The sequence below is a fragment of the Sceloporus occidentalis genome, unplaced genomic scaffold, assembly GCF_023333645.1.
Source record: "Sceloporus occidentalis isolate IW3139 unplaced genomic scaffold, rSceOcc1.0.p SCAF_23, whole genome shotgun sequence".
Classification (NCBI taxonomy): Eukaryota; Metazoa; Chordata; class Lepidosauria; order Squamata; family Phrynosomatidae; genus Sceloporus; species Sceloporus occidentalis.
In genome coordinates, this window is record NW_028317003.1 from 13,148,068 (window position 1) to 13,160,683 (window position 12,616).

The 12,616-nt window shown below is 38.9% G+C and overlaps 1 protein-coding gene across 1 annotated transcript in view; it reads left to right on the plus strand.

Moving 5' to 3' along the window:
- The window catches only part of LOC149300827 (oxysterol-binding protein-related protein 3-like), a 37,902-nt gene extending 35,417 nt beyond the window's left edge, over positions 1-2,485 (plus strand). The window contains exons 20-21 of the mRNA XM_089484830.1: positions 1,286-1,408; positions 2,389-2,485. Coding sequence (XP_089340956.1) covers positions 1,286-1,408; positions 2,389-2,485 — 220 coding nt within the window. The remainder of the gene's footprint in view (positions 1-1,285; positions 1,409-2,388) is intronic.
- The last annotated feature ends 10,131 nt before the right edge of the window (positions 2,486-12,616 follow it).

Genomic DNA, 12,616 nt, shown 5'->3' on the forward strand with positions numbered 1-12,616 from the left:
TCAAGCACATGGGCAGCCATCACCATAAACAAAAATTGACAGTGAAATGGATCTTAATGAAGAGCTTGGTGATATTAAATGTGCCACTGCCATAGGGATACCACCTTTTCCACAAGTCAGTTTGTGAGATTTTTGCCCTGGCCTGGCCCACTGTAAGTGCTATTATTGTGAAGTGGAAGCCTCTAGGGGTAACAGTTCGGCCATAAAGTGATAGACCCCGCACCTTCACAGAGCAGGGCTGCTGAGTGCTGAAGCGAGTAGTGCGTAAAAATCGCCTGTCCTCTGTAGCATCACTCAGTACCGAGTTCCAAACGGTCTCTGGAAGCAACATCAGCACAAACACTGTGTGTCGGGAGCTTCGTGAAATGGGTTTCCATGTCTGAGCAGCTGTGCACAATGATCACTATGTTCAATTCCAAGCTTTGACTGGAGTGCTGAATCACGCTTCATGATCTGAAAGTCTGATGGATAAATCTGCTTCTGGTGGATGCCTGCAGAATGCTACCTACCGGAATGTGTTGTGCCTACTGTAAAGTTTGGTGGAGGAGGGATAATGGTCTGGGGTTGTTTTTCAGGGTTTGGACCACTTAATTCCAGTGAAGAGTAATGTTAATGCTACAGCATGCAAAAGACATTTTAGATAATTGTATGCTTCCAACTTTGTGGCGCCAATTTGGGGAAGGTCCTTTCCTGTTCCAGCATGACTGTGCCCCTGTGTAAAAAACAAGGTCCATAAAGACAGCTTGAACAGTTTGTTGTGGAGAAACTTGAGCAGCCTACACAGAGCCCTGAACTTAACACGAGTAAACACTTTAAATTGGAAGGCCAGTTGCAAGTCAGGCTTTCTCGGCCAACTTCAGTGCCTGACCTCACAAATGCACCCACAGAAACACTCCATAAATCCTCCCAGTAGAGCAGAGCCTGTTATGACCATAAACAGAGAGGGGCAACTACATATTAATGTATCAAACACATACTTTTGGTCATAGTCCTTGTTTTTGCCGTAGAGTGACTTATGCACCATTAGAAACAACTCCATGGGGAACCCAAACACAACTAGTATCTAATTGAATATTTAATAAAAAAAAATGTTTTTAGCACAGGAAAATAATTGTAACTGTAGCTTCCAATATATAGATCCCCCGATGGAAAACACAGTCAAGGTAACTGAGTGTCTAACCATGCCCTTTAAGCTTCTCTCACTTTTCGAGACCATGAAAATAGTAAGACGTTAAATCTCCTGGACATCATAGGGATTCATGTTATTAAAAATCTATTTTTGCAGATATCTTGAAGAAGGAAATGTTGAGGCAGCGGAAATGCAAAAACAAAGGATAGAACAGCTGCAAAGAGAGCGAAGGAGGGTTCTGGAGGGGAACAATATGGAGCATCAACCTCGATTTTTCAGGTAGAGCTTAAAAGATGTAATTTGTCATTGACGTTTTCCCAAATTCTACATTTTATAGTTCTATAACCTAAATAAACAGATTAAAATAAGCTATATACACCTATCAAAATAACTTCTAATACATGTCTGGTCTGTCACAAAGAATGACACTTTTACCTTCTGTAAAATATTCCCTAATGCCCTATCTTTTGTTTTCGTAAGTGAAAATTCTTATGTTACGTGCTATTTGTTATGTCTTGTTTACCCATTGTACAGAGCTGCAGAATATGATGGCATCTTAACATCGTGTTCTCTGGATCTGCATGATTGTTTCTCCTCACTAACCTAGCTCTTCATTTTTGTCAAAGCTGCACGCCACCCTCGTATGCACTTTAATGCATATGATTGCTGAATGTTACCTTATATTTAAGGGGGAGGGGGTTGAGGTTTCATCCAAACACATAGAAGGATTCATCAGAATTTCCCAGTAGACCAGCAGTTTGCCTTTCAAGAGATGTGGTCAGCCTAACGCATCTCCTGCTCAGCAATGCGCATTAGCAGGTCCTCCACTCCGGCCAGCTGAAGTGCTGTATCACACAAGATGTTCAGGTAGTCTAATGTGAACCTCCATGCGTATGTGCATTTGGCACTCCCAAGGAAGTAGACTGTCTGCAACAATCAACAACTTAAAGGGACAGTCTTTTTTATTTTTTTAGGGTGTATTTCAAGTTAAATGTCTCAATAATTGATTGATAAACAAAAAGCACAAGCAATAGAGATATATTAGTAAATTAGTAACTAATGCTAGGATTATCAATTTTTTTTCCATTTTAATGCTCTCCACGTCACTCTGTAATCCACAGTTGGGTTAACATACCAGGGGTTATAATGTAGCATTTTTTCATGATTTATATGTATTTATACCAGGGAAAGTGTTATCGTTTGTCTTGGCAAACAACCAGGTTTTGTTGCATTAACACAGAAATATTCTGCATTTTCAGAAAAACAGAAGATGATTCATGGGTTTCAAATGGAACATACTGGCAACTGAGAAAAGACCCAGGGTTTTCTAAAATGGACTGTCCAATATTGTGGTGATGAACGGATGGATCTGCACCAAACACTGTTTAGAATTTTGCTGAATAAAATATAAAGTTCAGTGTGTTTTAAAAAAAAAATATTGTGTGTGTGTATGTGTCATATATATATATATATATATATATATATATATATTATATATATATATATATATATTACACACAATACACTTGTCTAGATATTAATGAAGCCTGACCTAATGTTCCTTAGCTATAGTCAACACATTCCAGTCCTGAATATTATAAAATATTATAATAAAAAATATACTTTCTGCACTTCTTTTTATGCCTGTGCCTACAGTATGGGAGAGTTGCGCTAATTTAACAAAAGAAAAACCCAGTCTTCATTTTTACAAGATAATAATTCTTTGGGAACATGTTTTACCATAGAATATACATTTTAACAAACGTGCTTAAACTTTTCTCATTCAGTTTGACAGTTACTTAACAGGAAAAAACAGGAAAAAAAGTTTTTTATGAACAAATTTTGAAAAAGAAATGTTAAATAAAAAAATATCAGTTGGTCCTGACGTTAAGACCACATATGTATTCTCTGTACATAGAACTGGCACCTTGAAAATGTCTTTTGATAGATATTACCTGTTAATATGAACATCAGCATCCGGATTTAGTAGCGATGTTATTTTTCAAATTAGATTAAGAAACGTGCATTATAGGACTTGCCTTAATATTTCAAGTATGTCCTTGAATTATTATAGCTGATATAGGTATCTGTATACTATAGCTGATATTATCTAATAATAACATTTTAATAATATCTTAATATTCATGGCATTTTATAAAAAATAGCACACAGAGAGGTCAAATGTGCGTGAGATTTAGGACACTTGTCTACAAGAGCGCTATAATTCAGCTCATGTCATTAACCAGAAAACATTTAGATTGCAGCCCATTTTCTGTTATAAAATGGGGAACTACAGCATTCTTATGTCCCATACATTTTATTTGTATATTTGAAGGGTTACTTTTTCTGGGTTTTTTTTAGTTAAGATATTTTTTTTTATTGTCAAATCTAATGGGAAGATGCAACCAGCATAGTAAAAAAATACTCTCCTAGCAAAGTTATTGTAGGTGAATAAGCTAAATGAGCCTACACAATCTACATCTGTTTACAGTGTTTGTTAGAATAAAAGCCTTTCCACCTTAAAACCTATTATCTGTATATGTATTTAGGGGAGGGTGATAGGATGTGCCTATGTGTGTGTATAATATATATATATATATATATATATAGATATATACATTGTCCTTAAACTCATTAAAAACAATGCATTGTGAGCCTGGATACGTGCTTTGCCATTAAGAGGTTAAGAGAGAATTGGCAGGAGAGATCTTCCCTGTGCAATTGGAAGGGACATCCCTGGAACGTTTCTCCTACAAAAAATGCTTAGCTGGCCCTACATAATGTATAGTTCAATTAATGAGTTGATCTTAAAAAAATTCTCATTGATCGCAAAATTATCCTTTTAAACTTAAAATTGGAATAGCCAACTCAAGGTGCTATTGGAACACAGGAGTGTTGCTGATAAAGTGCCTATGTACGCCTATGAAGATATGCCATTTAAAATCGGCCGTTTCCAGCTGGAATAGTCATTTACAACTTTAACAATGTCTGCACTGTATTTCGGATCTATTTCATGTTATTGTAATGAACAGCATTTGCGTTTCTTTCAAAACAAGGAAATTTCTTAGTGATCGGTAGTGTGCATATATGTATGTATGTGTATATTAACAAAATACAAATTGTAGGGGTGCCACTGGCCACACTAAGGTAGAGTGGCTGCACTCATGCTGCCATACAGCGGCATATATACTGATGGTTCCATGTGAGCAGAAGCCTCTAAAGTGAAATGTAAGAGATCCTACAACTAGTTCTAAAATATATCATGTTTTCACTATTATGTTTTACGCATTTCAGAGTCATATGTTTAATGACAAACGTGCAGCAGTAGTGATGCAAAGTACTAAATCTCAAGCAATCAACAGAAATATTGGTTTCTAAGGAATATGGAAAATGATTTGAATAGAATTACTCTATACTCTAAAAATTGAAAGTTTTGATTATAATACTATCCACAAGCTCTTAAATTGTGTTTTCACTGGCAAGTGTGTTTCAAAACTAATATGGTTTTTTTTCCAGGTTGCGTTTCTAGTTCTAATACAGACCTGGTAAATTGTGTTGCTCCACAAGGTGGAAGGAATCTATTTTCCTTTACTCTCGTACTAAGGCATAGTTGAATTATCCATTTATTTTTGTACAGTAGATTTAACCATGCATTATGAAGGGCCAACTCATAAGCAAAACTTCCATATTCTCTTACACCAAAATAGAGATCTGAAAATTTAAAGTGGAAATTATAGGCAGCCGTTTGCTTAACAATTATTATGTAAAAGACAGCCAAAAATATCTGTAATCTAATTAATTAATAAACATTTGTGTTTAATATTTACTGCAGGATTAAGGGATTTATCTATGTGGAGCTGATGGTTTCCTAATCCTTTCACACCAGGACCACTGAATTAGGTTTTATTTGCTTTTCTTCCCTGTATAGTGACAGCTGTGTGTTTTCCACTGTCCGTCACATTGTCACTGTTTAAGGCATATTTATAATGAACATGTTCTTTAAAAAGGAAATTGTAATTTGGAAAACCATACTGGTTGCATCTGACATAAGGACTAAATTATGTTTTGTGGGGTTTTTTTTTTCCCTTTCTGTCTCATTATCCAAAAGATGTTTAATGTCATTTGTTATACAACCCAGACCCCTCCAGAGTACATCTATAACTGAATGTATCTGATAATAAATTTCATTATTATTGTATTATAACAATGTCCATGACAATAAAGTCTAAATGTCTTCCATAATCAGACAAAACAGCCTTACTTCTGTATAATAAATTAAACATTAATCTAACTGGGCGAGCTGCTATAATGACTTTTAACTGTAGAGGGATTCAAAATTTGGGCACTTGAAACCTGCATGACAATTTACTGAAATTGTGTAAATAAAACTATTTAACAGTAAATTAGCAATATGTATTCCTTTACTGTGTGCAAAATATCCTTGTCCTTGCAATATATATATATTATACATACATACATACACACACACATAATGGTGGGGCGAGCGGTGTGGGGGCACCCAGGAACCATAGATGGGTAGAAAGGTTCAATGAGCATGGCTGGTTTGTCGGAGATCTTGAGAGAAACACTTGGGTATGTGGTCATTGATCATTTATAGCTTGTATTTGCATAACCAGTAATATAAGGTCATTAGAGATTTAGACGAGGACTACTCGTGATTTTACTCCCAAATGAAAACTCCAGATATCTGACCACTAACCAGAGTAGTTTTAGTTGTGATGGATGGCAAGAAAGAAAAGATCTTCAAGAAGCAATGCAGGCTATCAATGTCACCAACTTTATCACAAGATTTACAAATCAAATTAATATTAATCAAAGGGACACTCAGAACAGTAATCTATGATCATTTAGTCCCATTCTCTATCCATGATTATAGGAACCAAAGAGAAGAATTCTTTCTTAGTCTGTTTGATGTTTAAGGCCTGGACGATCTGGCTGTATTTCAGCCGGTAATTTCCTGTGCTGTCATGGTAGCAGAAGGTATTTGACAAATGCGTATTGACATGCAGACTAATTTATACACACTGCAGTTTAAATATCCATATGCTTGGGAGTTTTAATAACACAATTAGTATTTTTACGTACCCTCCCACACATATGTATGCATTCACTTCAGCATACAGTAAGATTTAATGACTCTTGGTATTCAATATTACATTCCTCACAAACCACAAAAACTCAGAAATACAACAGCAGGGTCTAATTTCAACAAGCCGTGTTCTACGGGCCCCATTGCGGAGCCGAGGAAAGCAAGTGGGTTACACACATGAATACAGAGTTTTGGTCAAGCTGCCATTGATGAGACCAAGGACTGATTAAGGTTTATTTTTTAACATGAGGAAAATGAGCCGAACGGTTCTTATCTGCCATCAAAGTTTTGTGTTTCTATTTTATTGGCTGTACTGTTTATTTAGGTACTGCAAAACATCATTTTTTGTTAATCTATTCTTTGATGTAATCAACAATATGAAGGTGATATAATAGAAGATAATAAACTAATATGCATATTTACATCAACTAACCAATCAGGAGAGGCAGATTATTAAACATCCTCAGGGTGGGTATAAGGTTGCTCAGGGGAGGATTGCTTTCCCTCTTTGAGGGAGGGCCACCAATTGGAGAAGCATCTAGCTTTTTCCATCTTATCCTATAGGGAAGGGTAACCAATCGGATAAAAGCCTAGCAATGTTGTTCAGTGAGGATCGGCACAGGCAGACCAGCATAATCTTTATGGCATGTGGCCCCTCGATGCTGATCTCACGACATCTCTCCTCCTAATGGGTGCCAGCTACTCCATTCATGCCTCCCCATCATGCCTCAACTTTGTGAGACTCTTCCTCTCTGTACCCCAAGTTCATCTTTTGACTTACAGCCTATATGATGATGAGCCTCTCTTCACTTGATCTCTTTCCTTTCCCTATTTCAATATCTCCTAAACTGAACTTTTCCTCCCTCCAATGCTAACATTCAACAGTCTTCCTGAATGTCAACAGTCTTCCCCACACACTTACTGTCGTCTTGTGTCCATTGACTCCAAACTCTCATTCACCCCTCACATTCAGTCTGTTTCAAAAAAACTGCCACCTAGACATTAAAAATACAGTATACAAAACTCTCAAGGTCTGCCTCTATCCTTTGGAATGCCCTATACTGGCTATACCTATACCTGACAGGTAAACTCCTTCCTCCCTCTATCTCAATAGCATTTGCTATTTGTATCTGCTGAATGATTCCCTCTGGAATGCCCTTCCTCAACCTCCAGTCCTTCATGCTGCCACATCGCGGGGGCATTGCTTCTGCTAAGTGATACTTTTACCTCTTGTGTAATATACCCTATGTAGATTATAGGTTCTTTCTAACAGGGCCTTTCTTGCCTCTTGCTTCAAGTCAAATTGTTATGGTATGGATTACTTGTTATGCCCCGTTTACCCTTTGTACAGTGCTGTGGAAGTTGTTGGTCCTACTTAAAACAAGAAATAATAATAAGAGAGAGATATTAGACTGATATTTATAGTAATAATAATCACTCTTGCACAAAGTGTTTCCATTCCACCTTCTGTATAAAAGGTTTTTAGGTATGCTGTTTCATCAAGGGAATTTTGCAAAAATACAGTGTTCAAGGTAGTCATGTGGCGCCACCTAGTGAAAATCTGGGATGGCTTCACTTTTGGTACCTTAAGCTTTAGCACACCTCTTATATAGAAACATGGGTGTTGAATAAATAACGTATACATCAACTTGACACAATGTACTTTATAATAACCTCTATAACAAGAAAGCGCTTTATGTAACTAGCTTGTGGTAGCTAAATCTAGTGTGATCATGTATATTTTATCCTTATATCTATGTTTCATGAAATAGCTTGTTGAAATTTAAGCAGCTACAGTCGCTCATGAACAAGTTTTCAGCAACCACTCGGCGCCCCTCACTCTCCTTTCGCGAGGCCTCTGCTTTGGTCGCGGTGCCAGAATTTCAAGCTGAGTGCTGGAATATGACGTCATATCCGGTGCTCAGCAGTGAAGCGGTGCACACTGTGGCAGAGGCAGACACCTTGCGCTCCCACCGAAAGGACTTCTGTAAGGTAAATGAACTACAAAGGGGGGGGGAGGGGATAGATAGTGAGAAAGGAAGGTAGTAAGAATATTTAAATAAATGAAGAGTGAGAATGAGTGAGAATGGATGAATTAATGTGTGGATGAATGAAAATGAATGAATTAATGTGTGGATGATTTGTGTGAATGAGTGAGGGAATTAATGAAGTAATGTATGGATGAATTGTCTGAATGCATGAGTGTATGAATTAATGTGTGGAAGAATTGTGTGAATGAGTGACAGAATCAATGAATTTGTGAGAATGCATTAATGAATATGTGTAAATGATTTGTGTGAAAGAGTGAGATAATAAATTGTGTGAATTATGTGAATGAAAATGTGAATTAGTGAGTGACTATAAAAGCGTTTGTGTGTATCATAAATCTATATTGATTTGAGGAAAGGCAAAGATAGCACAAGCAGGGTGTTTAAGCCGTGGGGCCAAGATGGCACAGTTGATCTATACATGCTCGTGCCGTTTACATATGTTGTTTATTTGATCTATACCTGAACTACATGGAGTAAGTAAAATAGATGTATGGCTTAGTGAATGTGGGGACAAAGGGACTCTGGGGATGATTACGGGGGAGAGAATCTCTCAATGTCATGGTAGGAGGCAAGACTGCACTGACTCTCACAGTCTTTCCCTAATCTGCAGTCACTGTGGCAAATACTTTTTTTTGGCGCAGGAGTGGAGGGAGTGATTGCATGCTAGGGAGCGCAAAGCGGGGTCTAATATTAAAGAATGAAAAATAACTGCCAGCTGTTTACTTCAAACAAAGCGATAAGTACATATTATGTAGTTACAAATGCATGTCTAACGCATATACATACATACATACACAGTGTTTATGTAGCGTTTTATAATTGGCCCCCCTACTTTGGTCCCGGTCCCCCCATGTGCCCCCCCTAAATATGAAAGCTGGAGACACCGCTGAGTATAATCACTATATATGTATATATATATAGTGTATAATGAGTAAGTGTATGGTGTTAGAATGAGCTTGCATGTTAGTGTGTTTTATTTCTAAAACTAAATGACGCTGACTAAAACGATCAGTTGTGCATGTTTCAAAAATCTTTCTGCAGATTCCTGTATGAAAAAAACAGTACTGGGAAACCGACCGCCATTGATTTCGAGAGCCTATTTTTTATAAAGTAACAAAACAACTAACAACCTCTTTCCATTTCTCCTCACAGTACATCGCCTGCGGAATCCCGCCCATTGTGGTGTTTGACTGACAGCTCATGTGTTCAATCACAGGACAGCTCAGGATAACACCCAACCAATGAGACGCCTCGTGTGAATGTTTACAGTGAGCGGAGGAAAGTTGTCAGAGGAGAGTTCGGGGGGTGACTGTCCGTTCATCGAGTCGCTGGGGTGCAGGTGAGTGCTGGGCGGGTGCACCGTGTCTGGGGCGTTTCTTGGCCTCTGTATAAACAGCTGCCGTCCGGCAGCCCCCGGTCTCTGTGAGCGGAGAGGCTCTTCCTTTATTTGCCGGGGAGACGGCAAGCGGTGTGTGACATGCGTGACCCTCTCAGGCTGACTCTGGCCGTCTGTTTTGTTGTATGTGCCCCAGTTCACCCTCCAACAGGACTGTCTGGTGCTCGGGTCCACAGGCCTCCAATTCCAAACTCCCTGTAAATATTCATCAGAATGCGATTCACTGAGAAATCTTTTTATCAGTCTATTAACATTTTTTTTGCACCTTTGCAGGAAAGAACATGATTAAAAAGCATAGTTGAAAATTTGACAGGAATTAACCCTTTAAATGGACACAGGGATTATACCTGTTTATAATGATTGATTACAATATGTAACAACTATAAAACCTTTTTAATCTGACTATGCCAGTGATATTAGTATTATCTTTCACATGCTTCATGATCTCATTCCTAATTGTAAACTGGGTAGGAGGTAGATGTTTTACAGCACATGTCCGTGCTGAAGATGTCACCGCAGTCTGTTTCACGTTCCCATCTCAGGTAACCGCTTATTTATAGCTGCAGATAAAACATTCCTTGTGTAACTTTGTCCGGACGTGACTCCTTTATCATATGATATACCATATTTCCCTATGTATAAGACGCTCCTATGTATAAGAGGCACCTTAATTTTGGGGCCCGAAATGTGAAAAAATATATATTGCATAAAGTTATTGTACTGGCTGCCTGGGCATGATATGAGTGTGATTGATGTTAGCTGATAGCAATTGTTAGCAATCACACTCCTATCATGCTCAGGCAGCCAGTACATGCACATCACTTTCAGCCTCTTGTGCCCCCTACTCCCCCACCCTTACCTGAACTGCAGACTTCCATGGGGGCCACTGTTTCCCTCTGCGTTGCTCGAACAGGAACTGAGCGGTGTCATGTGATGTACATTCACGTGACTCCACTGACGGAACAAGAGACGCTGCTGAGCAACACAGAGGTAAAAAATAATAATCTGCCACCACTGTAAGACGCACCCAAATTTTTCTAAAAAAGGTGCGTTTTATACATGGGGAAATACGGTTGTTACATGCTTGGCTTTGCACGGGTTCAAGAGCATTTGAATGTTTTAATGTAATAATGGGATGAGGAATCCATAATAATCACACATAGCAGTAAGCGCCGTGACTGAATGCCTTATGGATCTTATGCATTTAATACAAGCCATGAGACAGACTAATGTGCTGGTGGTGTAAGCAGAGGTGTTTGCATAGTTTTTCTCATATAAACATTCTCTAAGGTCCAAATTATTTGGGAGAAACAGATTATTCCTTTCATAATTAACATTATCACCAGGCCTGATTCAGTATGAATAATAAACAGTTTCAAGGCATGGCTGAAGACAAGTTGTTAATGACATGCAGCACAGTCATTCTTGTTTACTAGTCTGCACAGTCTCCTGACACGAGGAGTCCCAGCACAGTGAGTGCCTGCAGTTGCTTGACAGTCCCCCCATTTGTTTCATTTAAAGAGCGCCTGTCGTGGAAATTCAACTTAGAGCATTTGACAGAATTGACCAAAAACATTTAGTTTTTAAGATATTAAAGTTATAAAAACCACGCCTCCCTCAAACGTACCCTTAGCTGCCAATCATTTCTCTACTTCTGCAATTCCTTCCTCTCCCTCTGTCTGCGCAGCACACAGGCAGGAGGAGGACGACGACAATGCAGCTTCCCCTTTAAATGTTGTTATAACTGATTGTGAGAAGAAATTGTGATCAGAGTTTAACCTCACCTCCTGCAGTGTTAGATTGTACTAGTTAATCAGTATGTTATACAGCTACCTGCACAATACACTCTCATACACACAGGTACAAACACTGCCTATATTTGTTTAGAGGACACGTCCAGCTTTATACTATGTTAAGCTTCCCATACAGGTCTGGGTGTTTTGCATGGCAAGTCTACTTTAAAGTGTGCAACGTGATGCTCTACTTTTTTCAGACCCCCGTATGCACGTGCAAAAAGTAGTCCCATTGAATTCAGCGGAAACGCTTTCCTGACGCTGGTTGGCTGCTTCAAGATTCATCAGACCACAGAGAAGGATAATGTTTCTACACTAGGTAAGTGTTCCTTGAAGTGTATTTTATGCTGATGGCTGTATATGTGTGGCATCACGCAGTTGCTGCAGATTTGTCGGCTGCACATTCATGATGCAAATCTCCCGTTCCACCACATGCCGAAGATGCTCTATTGGATTGAGATCTGGTGACTGGAGGCCATTGGAGTACAGTGAGCTCATTGTCATGCCCAAGAAACCAGTTTGATTATGTGAGCTTTGTGACCTGGTGCATTATCCTGCTGGAGGTAGCCATCAGAAGATGGGTACACTGTGGTCATAAAGGGATTGACATGGTCAGCAACAATACTTGGTAAGGCTGTCGCACTTAAACGATGCTCAGTTGGTACTAAGGGGTCCAAAGTGTGCCAAGAAAATGTCCCCCACACCATTACACCACCACCAGCCTGAACTGTTGATACAAGACAGGATGGATCCATGTTTTCATGTTTACGCCAAAGTTTGACCCTGCCATCTAAAGGTCGCAGCTGGAATCGAGACTCCTCAGACGAGGCAATGTTCTTCCAGTCTTCCATTGTCCAGTTGTGGTGAGCCTGTGCGAATTGTAGCCTCAGTTTCCTGTTCTTAGCTGACAGGAGCGGCACCCGGTGTGATCTTCTGCTGCTGTAGCCCATCTGCTTCAAGGTTTGATGTGTTGTGCATGGTTGAATGAGTTTGGTGTGAACTTGACTATATATATATATATATATATATATGTATATGTGTATATATGTATATGAGTATGCGGTGATACCTTTTTTATTGGACTAACATAATATTAAAAAGACAAGCTTTCGAGAGTTATCTTCCCTTCATCAGGTC